Source organism: Amblyraja radiata, chromosome 34, assembly GCF_010909765.2.
Source record: "Amblyraja radiata isolate CabotCenter1 chromosome 34, sAmbRad1.1.pri, whole genome shotgun sequence".
Lineage (NCBI taxonomy): Eukaryota > Metazoa > Chordata > Chondrichthyes > Rajiformes > Rajidae > Amblyraja > Amblyraja radiata.
This window is the reverse complement of record NC_045989.1, coordinates 6,013,419-6,036,648: the sequence shown is the minus strand read 5'-3', so window position 1 is coordinate 6,036,648 and position 23,230 is coordinate 6,013,419. Positions and strand designations below refer to the sequence as shown.

At 45.1% G+C, this 23,230-nt stretch overlaps 1 protein-coding gene and 1 long non-coding RNA gene across 6 annotated transcripts in view; one reads left to right on the top strand and one right to left on the bottom strand.

Annotated features, from left to right (window-relative positions):
- Window positions 1-23,230, top strand: part of acan (aggrecan) — a 100,057-nt gene that overhangs the window by 67,969 nt on the left and 8,858 nt on the right. Inside the window, exons 12-17 of one of the 4 annotated variants that reach the window (XM_033050486.1) lie at window positions 1,765-1,893; window positions 2,314-2,549; window positions 2,667-4,221; window positions 11,291-11,404; window positions 13,746-13,859; window positions 22,755-22,913. In XM_033050486.1, coding sequence (XP_032906377.1) covers window positions 1,765-1,893; window positions 2,314-2,549; window positions 2,667-4,221; window positions 11,291-11,404; window positions 13,746-13,859; window positions 22,755-22,913 — 2,307 coding nt within the window. Of the gene's footprint in view, window positions 1-1,764; window positions 1,894-2,313; window positions 4,222-11,290; window positions 11,405-13,745; window positions 13,860-22,754; window positions 22,914-23,230 lie in introns of all 4 variants that reach the window. The other 3 variants (XM_033050484.1, XM_033050483.1, XM_033050485.1) reach the window with 3 other exon arrangements.
- LOC116991671 lies at window positions 1,843-3,157 on the bottom strand. Of its 2 annotated transcripts, XR_004416861.1 has the most exons (8): window positions 3,112-3,157; window positions 2,830-2,961; window positions 2,680-2,769; window positions 2,503-2,532; window positions 2,323-2,412; window positions 2,173-2,202; window positions 1,993-2,082; window positions 1,843-1,932 (listed from the first exon to the last, which is right to left on the bottom strand). It is a non-coding gene; the product is annotated as an uncharacterized LOC116991671 (long non-coding RNA). The 2 variants fall into 2 exon arrangements; XR_004416862.1 differs by lacking the exon at window positions 2,503-2,532 and having other exon boundaries at window positions 2,323-2,502; window positions 2,710-2,769.

Here is a 23,230-nt window from a genome sequence, read left to right as displayed (position 1 = left end):
AGTGCCTGAAAGAATGATGGAGCATGAACTGTCACCATATTTTTTAGTTTAGTTTAGTTTATTGTCACGTGTACCGAGGTACAGTGAAAAGCTTTTGTAGCATGCTAGCCAGTCAGCAGAAAGACAATACATGATTACAATTGAGCCGTCTACAGTATACTGAAGTACACATTTCTATACCTTTTGCCTGATGGGAGAGAGGAGAAGAGGGAGTGACCGGGGGTGAGACACGTCCTTGATGATGCTGCTGGCCTTGCCGAGGCAGCGTGAGGTGTAGATGGAGTCGATGGAAGGGAGGTTGGTTTGCGTGACGGTCTGGGCTGCGTCCACAATTCTCTGCAATTTCTTGCGGTCTTGGATGGAGCTGTACCCAAAGCATGCTGTGATGCATCCTGATAAAATGCTTTCTGCGGCATATCTGTAGAAATATGAGGATTTGGAGCTCTCTAACCTATGGTTGGTACGGGTGTCAGGGGTTATGGGGAGAAGGCAGGAGAATGGGGTTACGAGGGGGAGATGGATCAGCCATGATTGACCCATTGTTGGCCCATTGTTCATGTTCATAAATGATAAGAATTGGGCCTTTCGGCCCATCAAGTCTACTCCGTAATGACCTAATTCTTATCATTTATGAACATGAACAATGGGCCAAGAAATAGACAGATGATAACAGATGACAAGAAATAACAGAACCTGTTTTTAGTTGGGCTGGATATGACAATACCCCCTTCGGACTAGTAACTAGCAGTGCCCCTGGCATAGATAGCACCGGACAAGATAAGACAAGACACCAGACCAAGACAAGATAACGATATAAGATGCGATCCCTCCAGGGATAAATAATGTTCTATCGTATAGAAGCTGGTTTTATCTTGTCTTAGAGACCGTGATAGGAGAAGGGGGATAGAAACAGAGAAACATAGAAACATGGAAAATAGGTGCAGGACTAGGCCATTCGGCCCTTCAAGCCAGCGCCGCCATTCAATATGATCATGGCTGATCATCCAAAATCAGTACCCTGTTCCTGATTTTTTTCCCCATATCACTTGATTTAGCTGAAGGATGTGCTAAATGCTAAGTGCTAAAGGATGTGAGTCAGATGCGTGGCCTTGAACCTGCAGTTGGATCAGATCAATTGATTCATACAGCCATTCAACATGGAAACAGGCCCTTCAGCCCAACTTGTCCCTACCAACCAAGTTATCATTCAGGGCTAGTCCCATTTCACGCCATTTGGTTCAATCTCACTGAAAGTTATTGCTGGTGTGCACCAGGTCACTAATTGCTTTCTGGAGGGTATAAGATAGAACATAGAACACTCTTAGACTGTGAAACAGCATCCCTCTTCGCATCAGAACTCCATCGACTCTTTTAAGTCGAGACTCAAAACTCATCTTTACTCTCAAACCTTTCTTGACGTCCTCTGAGGGAGGGCTATATGTATGTATTTATGCATGTACTTTTATGCATCTATGAACCACTGTTGTATAACGTTAGTACCTCCACCAATGTAAAGCACTTTGGTCAACGAGAGCTGTTTGTTAAATGTGCTGTAGAAATAAAAGTGACTTGACTTGAAGAATAGTTCATTGCAAAGTATGTTCAAGTAATCCTTATTTTAAAATATCTATGACATGAAGGATGCAGGTGAGAATGTTGTTGGTATTTCTTCACAAGTATGAGGGTCTAGAATGGTGTCCAAACAAGCAATGTTTGCTCTGCATTTTGCCTGTGATTTAAGGTTCCTTTTGTATTTTCTTCCAGGATCTGCTGATGTAACGCCTCTGCCAGAAGCTGAAGTGAGCGGGGAACCGTCTGGAATACCTGATATTAGTGGACTGCCTTCTGGAATACCCGACATAAGTGGAGAACCTTCTGGAATTCCAGATGTTAGTGGAGAACCTTCTGGAATACCTGACATAAGTGGAGAACCTTCTGGAATACCCGACATAAGTGGAGAACCTTCTGGAATACCCGACATAAGTGGGGAACCTTCTGGAATTCCAGATGTTAGTGGAGAACCTTCTGGAATACCTGACATAAGTGGAGAACCTTCTGGAATACCTGACATAAGTGGAGAACCTTCTGGAATTCCTGATATTAGTGGACTGTCTTCTGGAATACCCGACATAAGTGGAGAACCTTCTGGAATACCCGACATAAGTGGGGAACCTTCTGGAATTCCAGATGTTAGTGGAGAACCTTCTGGAATACCTGACATAAGTGGAGAACCTTCTGGAATACCTGACATAAGTGGAGAACCTTCTGGAATTCCAGATGTAAGTGGAGAACCTTTTGGAATATTGGATACAAGTGGAGAACCTTCTGGAATACCTGACATAAGTGGAGAACCTTCTGGAATTCCAGATGTAAGTGGAGAACCTTCTGGAATACCTGACATAAGTGGAGAACCTTCTGGAATACCTGACATAAGTGAAGAACCTTCTGGAATTCCAGATGTAAGTGGAGAACCTTCTGGAATACCTGACATAAGTGGAGAACCTTCTGGAATTCCAGATGTTAGTGGAGAACCTTCTGGAATACCTGACATAAGTGGGGAACCTGGAATTCCAGATGTAAGTGGAGAATCTTCTGGAATATTGGATACAAGTGGAGAACCTTCTGGAATACCTGACATTAGTGGGGAACCTTCTGGAATACCCGACATAAGTGGAGAACCTTCTGGAATTCCAGATGTAAGTGGAGAACCTTCTGGAATACCCGACATAAGTGGAGAACCTTCTGGAATTCCAGATGTAAGTGGAGAACCTTCGGGAATACCCGATATTAGTGGAGAACCTTCTGGAATACCTGACATTAGTGGGGAACCTTCTGGAATTCCAGATATTAGTGGGGAACCTTCTGGAATACCTGATATAAGTGGAGAATCTTCTGGAATATTGGATATAAGTGGAGAACCTTCTGGAATACCTGATCTACGTGGAGAACCTTCTGGAATCCCTGACATTAGTGGGGAACCTTCTGGAATTCCAGATATTAGTGGAGAACCTTCTGGAATACCTGATATAAGTGGAGAATCTTCTGGAATATTGGATACAAGTGGAGAACCTTCTGGAATACCTGACATTAGTGGGGAACCTTCCGGAATACCTGATCTAAGTGGGGAACCTTCTGGAATACCTGACATTAGTGGGGAACCTTCTGGAATTCCAGATGTCAGTGGAGAATCTTCCGGAATATTGGATATAAGTGGGGAACCCTCTGGAATACCTGATATCAGTGGGGAATTTTCCGGAATGCCTGATTTTAGTGGAGAACCTTCTGGAATGCCGGAGAGCAGTGGGGAGAAGTTGGAAGCTGTGGATGTAAGTGGTGAAGCTTCAGGGATTTGGGTGGTCCTCATTACAACAGAGGACCAACAGTACCCAACGATGCCCACTGAGTTTGTGGAGTTGGGGAAGGGACCGATTGAAGAACATATTCCTGACACCAGTGGGGAGCCTTCTGGGATCCCTGAAATATCCGCAGAAGCATCCGGCATTCCCGACCTAAGCGGGGAGCCCTCTGGGCTGCCTGAGATCAGTGGGAGTCCGTCCGGCATTCCCGATATAAGCGGAGAGTCATCGGGGCTTGATGTGATGAGTGGGATCCCATCCGGCGTTCCCGACATAAGTGGGGAGTCATCCGGGGTTCCTGAGATACATGAGATCCCATCCGGTATTCCAGATACTAGTGGTGAGCCATCTGGTATTCCTGAAGTCAGCGGTGTGGCGTCTGGCGCTCCGGACATAAGTGGGGAACCATCTGGGACTCCGGTTGTGAGCGGAGAGCTGGACGTCACTGGAAAACCAGACGAGGTTAGCGGCGAACCTTCCGGAGTTTCCCAGACAATCTTTACTTCGAGAATCATAGACATTAGCAAAGATCCTGAAGAGGATGAAGAGCCTTCAGGAGCTCCTGAAGTTCCTGCTGAACCCTCCGTTATGCCCGTCCCCATAGCACCTGGTGTTACGGACTCTTCCATTGCAAGACAGACGGTTGTGGAAACAACCCATGTAGAAGTCAAACTGCCCGAGGAAGGTCAGCGTGAAAGCGAGGAGGTTTCTTCAGTATCAATAGACAGCTCAACGGCTGAAGAACATCCAGAGACTGTGGAGGTCCTAGCAGTTACACCTCCCGCACCTGTCCTCCTCTCAACAATTCCGCCTCAAATCTCACCGGATACTGTGGCAATTGTCGATGAGCCCACAACAGCAGAAGGTACTAAGCACTTTGATTCATATTCTCCTCCTGAGTACCGTTTTCAATCATGATCGGAGCATGGCAAATTCTGTACCAAAAGACATAGAGAATAGATTGTGTTTTAACCGGTGGGATATCTGTATACTCTAATTACATTTTCAGAGGTTGAATTCAAGAGGAAAGTATACAGTTCATGGTAAGACCCTTAAAAGCATTGATGTCCAGAGGGATTTTGGGCTCCAAGTCCATAGCTCCCTGAAAGTGGCAGCACTAGTAGTAGATAGCGTGGTAGAGGAGGTTCATGGTATGCTTGCCTTCATCAGTCGGGGCATTGAGTAGAAGAGTCAGGAAGTCATGTTGCACCTTTGGAGGCCTTTGGTTGGGTCGCATTTGAAGTATTATATATAGACTTGTTGCCCATTGCAGGAAAGATGTAGAGGTTTTGGAAAAGATGCAGAAGAGATTTACCAGAATGATGCCTGGATTCGAGAGTATTACATAAGGAAGGTTAGACAAGCTTGGGTTGTTTTCTCTGGAATGCCGGAGTTTGAGGGGCCTGTTAGAAATGTATAAAATTATAAAAGGCATAGAAAGGGTAGACAGAGAACCTTTTGTCCCAGCGAGGATATGTCACTGGAGTTTAGAAGGATGAGGGGGAACCTTATAGAAACATATAAAATTATAAAAGGACTGGACAAGCTAGATACAGGCAAAATGTTCCCAATGTTGGGCGAGTCCAGAACCAGGGGCCACAGTCTTAGAATAAAGGGGAGGCCATTTAAGACTGAGGTGAGAAAAAAACGTTTTCAACCAGAGAGTTGTGGATTTGCGGAATTCCCTGCCACAGAGGGCAGCGGAGGCCAAATCACTGGATGGATTTAAGAGAGAGTTAGATAGAGCTCTAGGGGCTAATGGAGTCAAGGGATATGGGGAGAAGGCAGGCACGGGTTATTGATAGGGGACGTTCAGCCATGATCACAATGAATGGCGGTGCTGGCTCGAAGGGCCGAATGGCCTCATCCTGCACCTGTTTTCTATGTTTCTATGTTTCTATGAAATGCCATCTATCCATGTTCTCCAGAGATGCTGTCTGACCTGCTGAGTTACTCTAGCACTATTTTTATAGAACAGTCCAGCACAGGTGGATGTAGTTGAGGCAGGTGCTATCACAACGTTTAAAAAACGTTTAGACAGGTACATGGATAGGACAGGTTTCGAGGGATATGGGTCAAATACGGGCAGGTGGGACTAGTGTAAATGGGACATGTTGGCCGTTGTGGGGAAGTTGGGCCAAAGGACCCGTTTCCACTCTGTAAGACTCTATGACTCTATGACTCCCTCTTCTAGATGTGACATCCTCAATTTTCCGGTTATCAACAGCCCCACCCACACCTTCCTCTCCCTTCATCATGGCTGTTGCTTTCCACTTGGCCAAAAGGCTAAAATAAAACTGCCACCAAATAAACATTCTGAACAAAGTTTCTAAATTAAAACATATTCAATTCCTTTGAGCAGTTAACTCATCACATTTGGAGTAAACAGCTTCGTTCAGTGGTAGGTAGGTGTCCAGAATGAAATAGGCACAAAGGTGGACATCCCAAAGCCCAAATGAAGTCCTCCACACTTTCTCCTTGGCTGCTGAATTTGCACGAAGGAGGAGCTTCACTGGTTCTTCCACAGCACTGCTCAAACCTGGAGATAAACCCCGCGCACTTGTCTCTGTACGCTATCATTTACGGAATGACGAAGGACAGAAGATTGAAGTTGTCTAAAGGGCACAAATTGACACATTCATTCCCGGCTTGATGTTCTGACCATGCTGTTGCTCATGGCTGTCTGGATGGACAATTAGGAAACGGTTTGTGTTGGCTGGTTTGGGAGACAAGTTTGGCAGAAGACTCCCGGGATGCTCCGCGCAGTGGCAAAAAAACTCCTGGGAGGTGCTGCGGAGCTGAATGGCGGACGGGCCGCTGAGAACAAGGGGGGACCCAGTGCGGCCTGGTTCATCGCTGCAAGAAGATAAGACTGTACTAAGAGCTTCTGAATCTTTGTTGGCACGAGAGACGTGGCGATTCTTTGTGTACTGCCGAGGTGAAGTCTGATATATGATTTTTACCCAGAGAGTTGTGGATTTGCGGAATTCCCTGCCACAGAGGGCAGTGGAGGCCAAGTCACTGGATGGATTTAAGAGAGAGTTAGATAGAGCTCTAGGGGCTAGTGGAATCAAGGGATATGGGGAGAAGGCAGGCACGAGTTATTGATTGGAGACGATCAGCCATGATCACAATGAATGGCGGTGCTGGCTCCAAGGGCCGAATGGCCTCCTCTCGCACCTATTTTCTATGTTTCTATGTCAAGGACATAGCTGTAAGATGAAAGGACCAAAGTTTCAAGAAGATGTGCAGAGTATATTTTTTTAGTGGTGGGTATCTGGAACATAGAAACATAGAAAATAAGTGCAGGAGTAGGCCATTTGGCCCATCAAGCCGGGACCACCATTCAACATGATCATGGCTGATCACCCAAAATCAGTATCCCTTTCCTGCTTTTCCCCCATATCCCTTGATTCCATTTGCCCTAAGAGCTAAATCTCTCTCTTGAAAACATCCAGTGAATTGGCCTCCATTGAATGGTGGCGACAGATGTGATAGTGGTATTTAAGAGGTTTTTAGATAGGCACATGAATATGCAGGGAATGGAGGGATATGGATCATGTGCAGGCAGAGGAGATTAGTTGAACTTGGCATCCATGTTTGGCACGGACATTGTGGGCTGAAGGGCCTGGTTCTGTGGTCAGAGTTTGTAGAAACAAAGAACTGCAGATGCTGGTTTATACCGAAGATAGACACAAAGTGTTGGAGTAACTCAGTGGGTCCGGCAGCATCTCAGAGAAAAAGAATGTCTGAAAAGAGTTACCCGACCCGAAACCTCACCCATCCTTTTTCTCCAGAGATGCTGCCTGATCCTGCCTGTCTTTATTTACTCTTTGTTGAGGGATGCCGGTTTATTTCATTGTCGGTTGCCTGATCAGCAGTGTGTGACAGGTAATTAGTTATCCTCTTCATTCTCGTGCCTGTACAATGACAGGGAGATGGAAAAGAGAAGCTTGTTACCAGACGAGAGTCTGCTCATTCTGTTCCCATCGTGACATTCAGTTCCTTGAAATCAATGTATCCAAATGTGGGATCATGAAAACATTCAATCATCAAAGTCCTCGCATGTACTCTAAGCCCCACTGCATAGAAATGCATTCTCTGGTGCATGCACTCAATATTAGCCCAGATGCACTGAAATCGCTCTGGGACTCAGTTCCACTGAAGTTTGGTGTCGTTGCTTTTAGTGCACTCAAGCTTTAATGCTGGAAGAGCCGCTGCTTCACCTTTAGACTTTAGAGATGCAGCGTGGAAACAGGCCCTTCAGCCCACCGAGTCCACGCTGACCAGTGATCACCCCGTACACTAGCACTATCCTACCCACTAGGATCAAATCACAATTTTTACCGAAGCCAAATCTGTACGTCTTTGGAGTGTAGGAGGAAACCAGAACACCCAGAGAAAACCCACGTGGTCATGGGGAGAACGTACAAACTCCGTACAGACAGCACCCGTGGTCGGGATTGAACCCGGGTCTCTGGCTCTGTAAGGCAGCAACTCTACCGCTGCGCCACCGTGCCACCCATCCAGTTCTCTGCCAACATATCCCAATAAATGATCACGGAATTTGCACCATCTTTGTGCAGGTGGTAATAAAATCCCTATCTGTCATTGCACTCTAGGGTCCATGGCTGTAGGTGTGAGGATAATTCCGTGTCTAACATCATATATTAGGGAGTCAACAGTGGCATAGCTGGTAAAGCCGCTGTCTCACAGCATCAAAAACCCGGGTTCGATCCTGACCTCTGTGTTGTCTATGTGAAGCTTGCACGTTCTCCCTGTGACCGCCTGGGTTTTGTCCGGGGACTACAGTTTCCTCCCACACTCCAAAGACGTACAGGTTCATAGGTTAATTGGCATCAGTAAAAAATGTAAATAGTTCCCTAGTGTGTGTAGGGCATGGGGTGATCGCTGGCCGATGCAGACAAGGTGGGTAGAAGTTTCCCCATTGTATCTCTAAAGTCCAAAGTCTGAAACATCATTGATGTGGATGTTAGTGCAGGTTTGGATGGTTAATTAGCTTCTGTAAATTGCCCATAATGTGTGGAGTGGGAAAGTAGAATAATATTGAACGGGTGATCGATGGCTGGTGTGAACTCGGTGGGCTGAAGGGCTGTCTAACCCACTGAGTTACTCCAGCACTTTGTATCACATATTCATGCTGCAATCATTACAATTTTTCCATTATTAAACAACTTCTAAACTCTCTGCTCCTCAAGATAGATCAGGTAGTTACCAACCAGTTAATCTCGATGTGAGTTCAATATGCCGCAATGTTTTGTTTTTTCATTAACGTTTAATTCAACACAATCTGTGGCGTCCAATTCCTCTTAGTCTGCACCTTATCGCAGACATTTCTTATTTATTTATTTATTTATTTATTTTTTTGTTAGAAGCAATTGTACAAAACAAAAGATCGACATAGCAGTTATACAATTTTCGTACAGCTTCAGTTTTAAACATTTTACAGACTATTAACTAGATAGGAATAAAAAAGAGAAAAAAGGAAAGAAAGAAGAGAAGGAAAAAAAGCAAGGAAAAAAAAGCAGAACTAGAAAAGGTGAAAAAGAAGCGGAGATATATCCAACTGCCCTTCCGTACACGCCCGCTCACCCGACCCTACCATCGGTTTTGAATTTGTGTTCAACCATTATGTTGTTGATGAAATTCAATAAAAGGAGACCATATTTTTGAAAATGTATCTGGTTTGTCAGTCAAGACAAGCCGTATTTTTTCTAGATGTAGTGTCTTGGTCATTTCTGTGATCCACATCTTCACTGTAGGGACTGTTATCTTTTTCCAGAATTTAAGTATAAGTTTTTTTGAGGTTATTAAACCATAGTCAAGGAAGCGTCTTTGAAATAATGTTAGATTAGCGCAGCCCTCTGACATTCCTAATATTATTCGTTTTGGATCTGGCTCCAATGGAGGTTTAAGTGTTTTAGAAATAATATTGAATATTTCCATCCAGAAGTTACAAAGGTGTGAGTTAGGGTGGCTTCTTGAAAGTGACATTTATCACAAAGAGGAGAGACAGTTGGGAAGATCTTGTTCAATTTGTTTTTTGAGTAGTATAACCTATGCGATACTTTAAATTATATCAGGCAATGCCTGGCATAGACATTTATTATTTATGCCTCCTTTCTACAGTCCACCCACCATCTCCCCAACCAACACCACACTCAGCAAGTTACAGATCCCTGGCCTCTCTTTTGTGTCCTCTCTCCTGGTTTCAAACAAAGGCCACTGATTTCTGAATCATCAGGTACAACTCACAACACAATCTCAAGCTTTAAAAAAAAACACACAAAGTGCTGGAGTAACTCAGCGGGTCAGACAACACCTCTGGAGAACATGGGTGAGTAACGTTTCGGGTCGGGATTCCATTTGAAGAATTGTGTCTTGGAATACACAGTCTGAAGAAAGGTCTCGACACGAAACATCACCTATTTATTTTCTCCAGAGATGCCGTCTGACTCGCTGAGTTACTCCAGCACTTAGTCATAGAGTGATACAGCGTGGAAACCAGCCCTTAGTCCCAACTTGCCCACACCGACCAACATGTCCCAACTACACTAGTCCCATCTGCCTGTATTTGGAGCATATCGCTCCAAACCCTGTCCTATCCATGTACCTGTCTAACAATTTCTTAAATGTTGCAATGGTCCCTGTCTCAACTACCTCCTCTGGCAGCTTGTTCCATTCATCCACCACCATTTGTGTGAAAAAGCTACCCCTCAGATTCCAATTAAATATTTTTCCCTTCACCTTAAACCTATGTCCTCGGGTCCTCGATTCTGTGCACCTACACGATCTATTCCTCTCATGATTTTATACATCTCTATAAGATCACATATGCGCTCACAAGAGTCCCAGCCAATTAAACCTCTCCCTATAGCCCAGACCCATCGAGTCCTGGCAACATCCTCGTAAATATTTTCCGTACCCATTCCAGCTTGGTGTCTTTTCTTTAGTAAACCAGTATCTGTAGTTCCTTGTGTCTATTCTCAAGCTTTTAAAGTTGTGTTTGGGAACAGTAATATCAACTCAAGGCATTCACACTCTTCATCTGTCATTCTAACTCATTCTTCTCATAGGGACCTGATTAATATCTTCCTCCATGCTCTACACAAATCCATCTTATTTTTCCACATGTCCGACCACCTAAGTAAGAATCCGTAAAGTTCCCTATTCCCGAAGTAAGGGTCTGCTCTATAATCCAAGCCTGAGAACTGAACTTGCAATTTAGAGTATAGCCTCAAGTATTTTAAACCGCAAATACTGAGCACTTCTCCCCGCATACCCCCCTCCCCCACCCCCCTCCCCCACCCCCCCGAATTAAAAAAAAAAGATTTCTCCAAAAACCTCACACAGACTGTTCATCTTTTCAATATAACCAAATCATTTGATCACATCATCCTCTGTCTTGGAGACAAACAACTTGGTGGCACAGTGGTGCAGCAGGTGGAGCTGCTGCCTCGCAGCGCCAGAGACGCAGGTTCGATCCTGACTATGGGTGCTGTCTGTGTGGAGTTTGCACGTTCTCCCTGTGATCGCGTGGGTTTCCTCCGGGTGCTCCGGTTTCCTCCCATGTTCCAAAGACATGCAGTTTTTTGGGGTTAATTGGCTTCTGTAAATTGTAAATTGCCCCTAGTGTGTGTAGGATAGTGCTAGTGTACATCTGATCACTGATGTGGATTTGGTGGACCGAAGGGCCTGTTTCCACGTCGTATCTCTAAAGTAAAGTCTAAAATAAAGTTGGTGTGGCTGAAGGGCCTGTTTCCATATTGTATCTTTAAACTAAATAAAATTAATTTGGATGTAATAAAGAGATTGGTTGCAGTTGTGTTTTACGTGCCTGGATCTCCTGGTTATTGCCTGTGCCAAATATTGAGTACCTGTGTCACTCTGTGATCTTCCTGGTCTCTCCATAGTTGTCCCTGACCCGTGCCAAGACAGCCCCTGTGGCCAAGGAACGTGCGTGGTGAGAGACGGCAGCTCCATGTGTGATTGCCCAGTTGGATGGATAGGCACGCATTGTGAAATAGGTACGTGAGCCAACTCTTACTATACCCAGCCAAGTGGGAAGTTGTTCGATCGCACAAAATGTGGCCTTTCATACGTGTTTATCTCAAATTCTTCCAAAATGCAATGGCAAGACCAGCATATGGGGAAGTGGGATCCACGTGGATAGGTACAACAAGGTGGGCCGAAGGGACGTAGTCCGTGTTGGATGACTGTTACTATCTGTTCTGTATCATTCCTGAGAATGATCCCAGGAATGAGTAGGTTAACATACGATGAGCGTTTGATGGCACTGGGCCTGTATTCGCTGGAGTTTAGACATCTACAGCATCTGCAGTTCCGTGTATCTCCTTGACAATGCTTTAGATTGATTTACGAGAGGAATGGACTAACGAAAAGCCACCCATCATTTCCGCATTGTTTGTATCACACACGAGCAATGCCACGATACCTTTTACGCAAACTCACTGCATTCTGAACACGAAGGTCACTCCTACTGTCGCTTGCACTGTCCTGGAAAAGCAAATGAGATGTGGTCTCCTTCTTCAAAATAAAGTTGCAGATCAAGTGGCACGAAAAACTACATCTATTTGTTTGTGCACGTCGGGTTGATTGCATTAGTCGAAACAGGGTGTAAACCACGTGAAGGTTGCAATCTCCCACCCCTTGAGATGTGGTGTAAAACTGGGTTGGGGATTGCAGCTCTGAACTGTGCCTTTGCAGAGAAAATTGGGATTTCCCATTGCAATCCATTCCATTTACATGAAGTTATGAACATGTCTAACATTTGTATCTGAAGTTATTTTTACAGGGTAAGACACCAAGGTTTGTGTGAAACGGAAATACGGAATGCCCACAATATCTTTTGGCTGCAAATATAGGACTGTATGATGTGGTCAATTAAACCCAATGCAATTGTCACAATGGAGGAGCAAAGTTGATTGAACTATTTGTGAAGAACAGTGTAATGCTCTGACATTTGTGAAGACTAACTGTTTTACTAGTTGCTCTAGTTTGCTCAACAACTGTTTCTCTGTACCTTTGTAAAACCTTTGCATTCGGTCCTGAACGTTTGCTTCAGTCATTCACTGAGGTTTTACAGTTTCAAACAATGTTGCTCTGCTAGTTAGCTGCTGCATTCCCCCCCTCCCCCAAGTGCCACAAGGTCTGAGTAACCTGGGCGCCATTTTGAGTAACCTGGGTGCCATTTTGAATGCGATGTTCGCTCCTGCCCCAACATTCCTCATCCCTGGACTCTTGCAAAAACTGTAACCCTCTGCTTATAGCAGGTACTAATGAAAGGGGAGCACTTATCCACAGGCCTCCATCTTGAACCACGCATGATGAAGCTGCTGAGGAGTTGCATGCTGAATGTAGCGTTAGAAACATAAACAAGGAAAGAATTAGGTTATTTAGCTTTTAACATGTTGCAGGATGAGCCAAACATCATCCCCAAAATAAGTCTCCAATTTTGACAAGGCCCAATGATTTTCATTGTTTGCTTCACGTTGACAGAGTTATAGAATTGTACAGCAGTAAAACAGGCCCTTCGGCCCACCATGTCCATACTGACCATTTTGCCTATAAACACTAAACTCATGACTCTATGACTATGACATGGTCAGAAGTCATTCCAAGTATATATTCCATTGAGAAAGACAGGAATCCGATTAGTTCTTGCCAGGTTATCCCATAACAAACTACTTGGAGTCTCATGTTGCCATTTCAAATTCCTACAAAATAAGTGTAATGGACAACTCAAGCAAGATCATAAAATGTTAGGGGAACCAAAAGGGAAGTTTGACAGAGTGTCCGGCACGGTGAGGCAGCGGTAGAGTTGCTGCCTTACAGCGCCAGAGACCCAGGTTCGAACCCGACTACGGGTGCTGCCTGTACGGAGTTTGTACGTTCTCCCCGTGACCTCCGAGAGTTTTCTCCGGGATGTCCGGTTTCTTCCCACACTCCAAAGACGTAATGGTTTGTAGGTTAATTGGCTTGGTGTAAATGCAAATTGTCCTTGGTGTGTATAGGATAGTGTTAGTGGGGTTAGGATAGCTAGGATAGTGGGGATCGCTGGTCGGCACGGACTCAGTGGGCCGAAAGCCTTATTTCCGCGCTGTATCTCTAAACTAAACTAAATGAAGCTAAATGATGATAATAGACCCATTCAGAAGTTCACTGAAGCAATGTCAGGTTTCAATTGCTCAGCATGCTTCTCTAGAGTAGTTGCGACATTGCAGTCGATCATGGCAGCAAATGGATGCCTCCAGATAAGTGTGCCGAGAAATCCCCTTTCTCTTTCTCCCAACCCCGTCCAAGAATTCCCTGCTTGAAATCCTAATGGCGGAACTTGATTTCTTGCAGAGATTGATGAGTGCCATTCGAGCCCTTGTCTGAATGGAGCTACCTGTATGGATGGCATCGACTCTTTCAAATGCTTGTGCCTGCCCAGCTACGGAGGAAACCTCTGTGAAATTGGTACGAGAAAGAGGCTTCAGCTAATTCTACTAACAGCTTACAAACTCGCGCCCAACTTAGCCTGGGCAACTTATTCTGGGTCTGACTTCCACCGTGTTTCATTTCAGTTTCCTGATTAACATTTTCTTCCCTTTCTTAGGGACTTGACTGTGATTTTTCGATAGTTTGTGCACAACAATGGGAAAACTTGCTGCCCTAATGCAGCATGGTGGCGCAGTGGTCGAGTTGCTGCCTTACAGCACTCACAGCGCCGGAGACCTGGGTTCGATCCTGACTATATCGTGCTTGTCTGTACGGGGTTTGTACATTCTCCCTGTGACCGTGTGGGCTTTCCCTGAGAGCTTCGGTTTCCTCCCACACTCCATAGAAGTACAGGTTTGTAGGCTAATCGGCTTGGTATAAATATAAATGATCCCTGGTGTAGGATGGTGTCCTAATGTGCAGGGATCGCTGGTCGGCACAGACTCAGTGGGCCGAAGGGCCTGTTTCTGCGCTGTATCTCTAAACTAAACTAAACTAAACACTTCCCAATACGTTAGATTCATTGCAAGGACACCATCCATTGTTTCCAATGAAGCACCAAGCCTGGGGGAAAATGATAGGCCCATGAATATCTTGGACCTTTCTGTGAAACTCGCTACAGTCCATCTCAGAAATTTCACTGAAACATTGTCACAAATCAAGTTTGAGTTTGTGAAATGTAAGTTTCTGTGTGATGATGAATATGGGCAACAAGAGGGTGGTGAATCTGTGGAAATTATTGCCACAGACAGCTATGGAGTCCAAATCTATGGGTGATTTTAAAGCGGAAATTGTCAGGTTCTTGACTAATAATGGTGTAAAAAGGTTATGAGGAGAAGACATGAGTGGGATAGGTAGATCAACAATGATTGAATGACAGAGTAGACTCGATGGGCCGAATGGCCTTGTCCTGCTCCTATGACGTGTGAAGTTATTGTGAACTCCAGATTGTCACATTTTTCAGCCTGAACCCAAGGTTCAAGCTAGACACCAAATGCTGGAGTAACTCAGCGGGACAGGCAACATCTCTAGAAAGAAGGAATGGGTGACGTTTCGGGTCGAGACCCTTCTTCAACCATGGTTCAAGCATTGGGCTTTTGAGAAAGTAAAGAGCTTTGGTTTAACTCCCATGAAGTTCTGACAAACTCATTGGTAAACTTGTCCCACAGGACAAATGGGGTGGATTACAAGGAGATAAGCTACTGCACTTTGAACTTGTGTCTCCACTCCGCTCAGTCCAAATACACACTTGTCCCTTTTTCTCCCAAGGGTACTGATTCATGCCTGCTCTGTTAGACTACTTTTGTCAACGGTGACCATGCCTGGTATTTCCTTTGAATTGTCTTTTCGGACCAGAGCACTGAACCAATTGCAATGCCCAACTTCTCCAGAAGTGCTAAAATTAAGATCACCATGGTAAGAAAGGGAGCAGCAATTAAACCTGGAATCCTGCCATCAGTAGCCCTAACCCTGTCTGAAGAAGGGTCTCGACCCAAAACGTCACCTATTCCTTCTCTCCACAGATGCTGCTTGTCCCGCTGAGTTACTCCAGCATTTTGTGTCTATCCTACCATTAGTGTGGACTCCACATTGCACTCCATTCCTTTACTAGTCAGCTTACAGTGAGGCTGCTGTACATTGTCAACCTGGCTGGGGCAAAGAGTCTTCGTGTTCATCTTAAAAGTGCAAACCAATATATGCCCGAAGGAATATTGGGATATGTATCGGGCCAGTGGGGCAATGGATCATATGTATTGATCGTAGGTTTGACTCCAGGCTGGCTTGAAGCTTTCAGGGTGGCACAGCGATGCGGCAGGTAGAGCTGCTGCCTCACGGGGCCAGGGACCCAGGTTTGATTCTGACCTCTGGTGCTATCTATGTGGAGTTTGCACATTCTCCCTGTGACCGTGTGGATTTTTTTAGTTAAGTTTAGTTTATTGTCACATGTACTGAGGTACAGTGAAAAGCTTTGAAATTGCCCCAGGTAAGCAGGGAGTAGATGGAAAAGTGGGATAACATAGAACTAGCATGACAATAGACAATAGGCGCAGGAGGAGGCCATTCGGCCCGTCGAGCCAGCACCGCCATTCAATGTGATCATGGCTGATCATCCCCAATCAGTACCCCGTTCCTGCATTCTCCCCATAGCCCCTGACTTCACTATCTTTAAGAGCCTTATGGATCTCTCTCTTGAAAATATCCAGAGAACCGGCCTCCACCGCCCTCTGAGGCAGAGAATTCCACAGACTCACAACTCCCTGTGTGAAAAAGAACGGGTGATCGGTGGCCAGTGTGGACACGGTGGGCTGAAGGGCCACTTTCCATGCTGTAAATAAACTAAACTAAATATTAAATTCTCAACATCCCAAGATTTCACTCGATCTCCAGAATTCTGTGCAACGATCCATTTCCATGCCTAAAGTTGCTTAGAAGTTTGGGATGTTGTCCAACGTTCAAGTCAAGTCGTCAAGTCAAGAGAGTTTATTGTCATGTGTCCCAGATAGGACAATGACATTCTTGCTTGCTGCAGCACAACAGAATATTGTAAGCATAAATACAGAACAGTTCAGTTCAATATACACATAAATAAGCAGATAAAGTGCAATAGGCTGTTACATTTCAGAGTCTGTTTGTTGGTGAGTTTAATAGCCTGATGGCTGTGGGGAAGAAGCTGTTCCTGAACCTGGATGTAACAGATTTCAAGCTCCTGTACCTTCTGCCCGATGGTAGCGGAGAGATGAGTGCTTGGCCAGGATGGTGTGGGACAACATTAGCCAACACAGACTAGATGTCTAATTCAAAGTCACTTCATCTTCTGCATCTGATTTTCCTTTAAAGAGAAACAGACAGCTATCTCAAATGGACAATATTGTCCATGATGTTAACCAGATATTTCTGCAGCAAAACCTGATTAGATTGCAGAGTAAGCGTGAAGGAGCCAGTCCACAAAAGGTGCAGTCACATTATTGAAGATAGGCACAAAATGCTGGGGTAACTCAGCGGCTCAGGCAGCATCTCTGGAGAAAAAGGATGGGTGATGTTTCGAGTCGGGACCCTTCTTCAGACTGAAAGTAGAGGGGAGGGAACTGGAGATAGGAAAAGGCCAGAACACATTATTGAGTTATTTATCTGAAAGGGAAAATGTTCTCCCAGCTTTTCCTCGGTGGTCCAATTTGTGTTAACTCTGATCAAGAGAGGGCAATGAGTTGATAACAATATTGAGAAGTGCTTCAGTATGGATGCGAAAATGCCGTACTCTTCTCAACTGCTGCCCTGCTAATTTTGGTGGGTTTTTCTTCGAAGGTGTCAATCTCAGTTTATGGCCAAGAATACATTGAAGATCCCAGCTACAAACCAATACGGTTTAAATTTTGTGAGTTTAAATCTTGGCTCAAGAAGGGGGCAGATTATGATAGCCTTGCAGGTAGATAATGGATGTTGCACAGAAGCATTTATAAGATTACACCAAGAATAATCCAAGTGATATGATACGATACAATACGATGGCACTTTATATCATTGACCTCTGCAGATTTGACAATGGAATAGGGAATTCTTCTTCAAATTCAATATCTTCACCATCACCTTGCAATGGAGATGTCCTCAAATTAGCATTGAATGAGCGGGTCTCAATATCCCTCCCAAAGCTCCTGGAATATTGTCAGTGATTCATAGTAGCCAAATCTTTTATTACACGAAGCACTTATGAACAGAAATGCAACATTTCTCTGCTCTATGCCGACTTCCATATAATCAAAGTCGTTCAGCCCAATTCTACAGGTAGAAGTGCTTGGTTACAAGGTAAAGGGACAACCATCCGAAATTGCATAAGTAGCATGTTGTAAGGTTGGGCTTAGCTGAGACAACTCTTCCGTCAAATCACAAATTAAAACCAGTACGTGAAGAATGGTCACGTGATTATTGCGGATCAGTCGGCCCAGAAGGAAGTGGGTGGAATTATGGTGTTAGATGGTGTCAATGATCCAACAAACCCCTCATTGTATCCATCTTCGTATCTGCTCACAGCTTTGGTATTCCAGAGCTTCTTCCCCTTTTTCCTTTGGCATTCATAGTATGCAAAATTAGATTTTTTTATTCCCTTTGAATTCAACTCTTGAGTTGACATCTTTGAGATAGAATCCACACTTTACTCACTAAGTGGATGACTAAACCAGCATTCCATGCTGTATTAAACTGAGAATTAGATTAGTTAGATATATGAATAATATCAAGGTAAGGTCAAGACTATTTCCATCAAACATGAGGGCAGCACTGTGGCGCAGCAGGTAGAGCTGCTGCCTCACAGCGCTGGAGCCCAAGTCAATCCTGACCTCGTGTGCTGACAGTGTGGAGTTTGCACGTTCTCCCTATGACCGTGTGGGTTTCCTGCAGGTGCTCCGGTTTCATCCCACATCCCAAATATGTGTGGGTTTGTAGGCTATTTGGCTTCCGTAAAGGGTGCAGGGAGTAGGTTCAAGAGTGGGATAACATAGAGCAGGGGATCGATGATCAGTGTGGACTTTCAGGGCCAAGGGGCCTGTTTCCATGCTGTATCTTGCATTCATTCAATCAATCAATCAATCAATCAATATTCTGCACTATTTTGACGCGAGACATTAAGGATAAAATCCTCCCTGAAAATCTAACCTCAATGGTATAAGTGGTCTCCTTTTCCACATCATGTGTTGTGAACAAACTATTATAGATCACATAGATCTTTGTAATGATACTTATATTTAAACCTTTGTAACAATTGACTTTTTTTTTCCATTTCATATTGCTTGTTGACCCTTTGGCAAAATTTTCACCACAATTCAATTACTTCCTGCATATCTTCTCTGCAAAGCAAAACGCTGCAGACACAGGATAGCTGAGATAAGAGCAGAGATATAAACGGGACATGCTGAATCGATGGAACAGAATGAACTATGTCAGCTCGCTGGCTTTCCATCAGAGCAGTTTACTCTCTCCCACTGATGCCGCATGACCTACAGTTTTGATTTCTGTTTTGCCCAACCCTGATTGTTGCAACCCTGGTATCTGTCCTTTCCCCTCCAGCACTGACAGGGTTAACTTGGGCAGCTTACAGCGCAGCGGTATGAGTATTGATTTCCCTAACTTCAAGTAACCCCTCTCTCACCGTCCCTCCCCTACCCAAGTCATTGTCAATGTCTTCCTGATGAGTTTCATTGTCTGTGACTCGTTTTCACTTGGCCCACATCTAACGATGGCAGGCTTCCTTTATCATCGTTAGTTTTTAGCACATCTTACATGCATTTGTTCCATATCTCTCTAAATCAGCATCTATATCTCTTGTGGGTAGGCACAACATGCTGGAGTAACTCAGCGGGACAGGCAGCATCTCTGGAGAGAAGGAATGGGTGACTGAAGAAGGTTCTGAAGAAGGGTCTCGACCCGAAACGTCACCCACTCCTTCTCTTCAGAGATGCTGCCTGTCCTGCTGAGTTTACTCCAGCATTTTGTGTCTACCTTTGATTTAAACCAGCATCTGCAGTTCTTTTTTACACATCTATATCTCTTGTTTATACTATCTATATCTCTTGTTTTACACATCTATATCTATACCTTTCCCCTGACCCTCAGTCTGAAGAAGGGTCTCGACCCGAAACGTCACCTATTCCTTTTCTCCAGAGATGCTGCCTATCCCGCTGAGTTACTCCAGCTTTTTGTGTCTATCTTCAGTTTCAACCAGCATCTGCAGTTCCTTCCTACACTAACTGGGTTAATACTTTGTTTCCTTGATAAATGCTGCACTGAGGTTCTGGGAATCTTGCCAAACAGGTGGGAGCTATTGTTAATAGATTTAACAGTTGGCCACTTTTGTGATGCCTCCCAATTTTCTTTAATGTTAGCAAATAAACTTTTAATTTGTTAAGTGAACAGGTGCTGGATTGTTGCAAAGATAGATAGATAACATTTATCTTTTGAAGGAGTCATTCACTTAACCTTTGAAGGGGCACAGACGTCTGCGGAGACCGTCAATTGATATTTTTAAGCTGGAGATTGGCCAGATTTAGTGCAGGTGTCAGGGGATATGGGGAGAAGGCAGGAGAATGGGGTTGAGAGGGAGGGATAGATCAGCCATGATTGAATGGCGGAGTGGACTTGATTCTGCTCCTATCACTTATGAACGTATGAACTATTCTTGATAGAGTCACACAGCATGGAAACAGGCCTTTTGGCCCAGCTTTGTCCATGCCGACCAAGATGCCCCATTTATGCTAGTCCCACATGCCCACGTTTGGCCCACAGCCTTCTAAACCTTTCCTATCCAAATGTCTTTTAGCTGTTGTTGTTACAAGAAACTTGAAAACTAGGAGTTTATCCGTTTTACTGACAATCGTCATTTATTTGAGTAGAATTGAAGATCAGACAGCTTGTAATATCTATTGACAGCAACTCGGTTTATGTTAATGTTATACCCAGAATGATTATTAACCTGTTCTTCCTGCCATCTCCTGAATCTATTCATCTCCACACTTTTCCTTCCAGTTCATCCACTAATCTAATCTTCGAGTTTGGATCAGTCACATGATCCATGTCGTAAGCATGTGGAGACAAGTTAAATATTTGAGTGCAGTCTTTTCATTACACAAAGTACATGGGATATACATGGGATATTATCAATCAGCCCTTCAGGGTTCAAGAAGCAACAATCAGGGGCATTCCTAAGTTCTTGCGTCTGTATGAATTCAGGCCATAACAAGGTGAAAATTCTGCCATAAACCTTAACAACTTTTGCAGACGCCTGGTATACAGTGTTAACCGAATACATTAACCTTCTGTTGATCTGATTATGTCCTTGAAGTTTTAAACTCCTTGACGTTTTGAAGTTCTTCTCCTCGTTATGAATTCATAACTTTCTCCAGTGTTTTACTGATTATATTCTGTGTTCATTGGGTGTTGTCTATTATCGTTGTATACACTGTCGATTACTATGGTGATGTACGATGGACTAACTTCTCTCGCAGCTTTCAGGCTGCATTGCTGGGAGCAAGGGGAATAATGGAACCAATGTTAGAAAGTGTTATTAGAACATTATGTGTAGAGAGCTGCATTACTGCTATAGACAATAGGTGCAGGAGTAGGCCATTCGGCCCATCGAGCCAGCACCGCCATTCAATGTGATCATGGGTGCCAGGAATGAACTCAGCCATGGGCGTGTGGGGAGGGTGCTAATGAGGCTGGTGTTGGTCACGTGGGATAACTGCTGGGTTGATTGGAATGGCACAGTGGCGCAGCGGTAGAGTTGCTGCCTTACAGCGCCAGAGACCCGGGTTCGATCCTGACTACGGGTGCTGGCTGTAGGGGGTTTGCATGTTCTCCCTGAGACTGTGTGGGTTTTCTCCGGGTGCTCTGGCCTCCCCCCACGTTGCAAAGGCGTGCAGGTCTGTAGGATAATTGGCTCCTGTAAATTGTCCCCGAGTGTGCAGGGTAGAACCAGTGCATGGGTGATCGTTGGTCGGCGGGGACTCGGTGGGCCGAAGGGCCTGTTTCCGCACTGTATCTCTAACCTAAACTAAAGGAGAAGGAGCCTGAACCCTCGGCACTTGGATGTGAACCGTTGCTCAGTATTGGCCCTCAGACCGTTCAGATCCAGTGGTCTTCTCTGAGATGTAAAGGAAGCTGTTGTCTCCTCTGCTCTTTGTCCGCACAGCTCTTCTCGACGGTGAGCTTTCTCCGTGAAAACAAGCACGGGAGGGAGACACAGCAACTCCTATCATCTCTGAGTGGAGGCGACAAGGAGGAAGCTAGTATGGATCAAGGAGATGGCAGCATGGTTCCCACACTGTGCAAGCCAGCGTCTAGCTCTAAACACCACGTAACAACTCTACCACTTTCCCCAACCCCCCCAACACCACACCTCATAGGGAGCCTCTCCACATTAGAGCCCTTTTTTTTTAATACAAAATGCTTTTATTCAGAACAAACAAAAATACAGAGTAGCAACACGATCAAAGAATGCCTATATTGGCAGTTTACAAACAAAGTTATGAAATTAAAATATTAACATTTTTATCAACAATACATTCGACCTCCCCGCAGTGACCAACGTTCACGGAAGGCCTCCACAGTCCCCGTGGACACCGCGTGTGTGTTCCCTCTCCAGGGACATGTGGCACGGACGTAACCCCGGAAAAGGGGCAGGCAGCCGACCGCTGTGCAGCCGTCGACTGCCCGCTGCCTGGACCCGCGAGTGGCCATCTTGGCCTGGCCCAGTAGCAGACTGACAGGTAGACCCCCTCCTCCTCCCTCCCGACCCTCCCCCCCTCTGTCACATTGGAGCCCTGGGTGCTTCCTTTGCTGGACGTTCTCCAACAGAGGGCAGAGATTTGCAGCACTTCTCAGCAACTCACACCTAAAGCCTACAACTCCATGAACAAGGGGAGGGGTGCGACACCGTAAGGAAGCAGAATTCTGCAGGGTGGCAACTGAGTGAGGTGCCTGGAGACCAGCACAGAAATAGGTTACAGCCTCCAGTAGGAACTGTGATTGCAATGGTAGGAAAATGAGTCACGTTCAAACTGTTCAAGTGAATGAACCTCAGGCTAACATGGCACGAACCACAGGTCAATTAAGAACAGGTTTAAGCGATGACTAAACATTGCACTATGTACAATCACAGCAATGTCATAGATTAATGGGTGACACCGCAAGCACAGTATAGGTCAAAGCATGGTGTTAAATCTTCCTGGTTTTAAGGGGATGATTTTCTGAGAGCTTTGTGTGCTGTAATCAGTTGTTGATGATGATTTTTGAAAGCAAATTCCTGAATGATGCTCCAGTGTGGAACTGAGCTCCAGCGATCCAGGGTTGTAAGGCGGTGTGTAACAGACTCGTTTTGCTCCGTAGATGTGGAGAAGTGTGACGTTGGTTGGGCTAAGTTTCAGGGTCACTGCTACAAGCACTTTGCTGACAGACAGACTTGGGAGGAAGCGGAGCACCAGTGCAGGAAGCACGAAGCTCACCTGGCCAGTCTTATCACTCCGGAGGAACAGGCCTTTGTCAACAGTGAGTAGTATTTCAATCGTGCCATGGTTCTTTATTGCCACGTATTGCTACAGCAAAATTCTTTGGCACAACCCACAAATGCACAGTCGTCATATTCTGGCGCCGTTTACAAAGAAAAAGTCCAAAGTCCACAGGAAGTACTGGAGTGCCCCCGATCCAGGTAGGCCCCAGGCTGCTGCAGGCCCATGGCCCAACTTACTCTCCTCGTCCGACCGCCTCTGTGTATCAGAGGCACCTCCTACAGCCGACCTTGATGGTGCTGGAGGCAATACCTAGTTCCCTCTCCTACCGGCCCACTCCTCGCATCCGTAGTCACC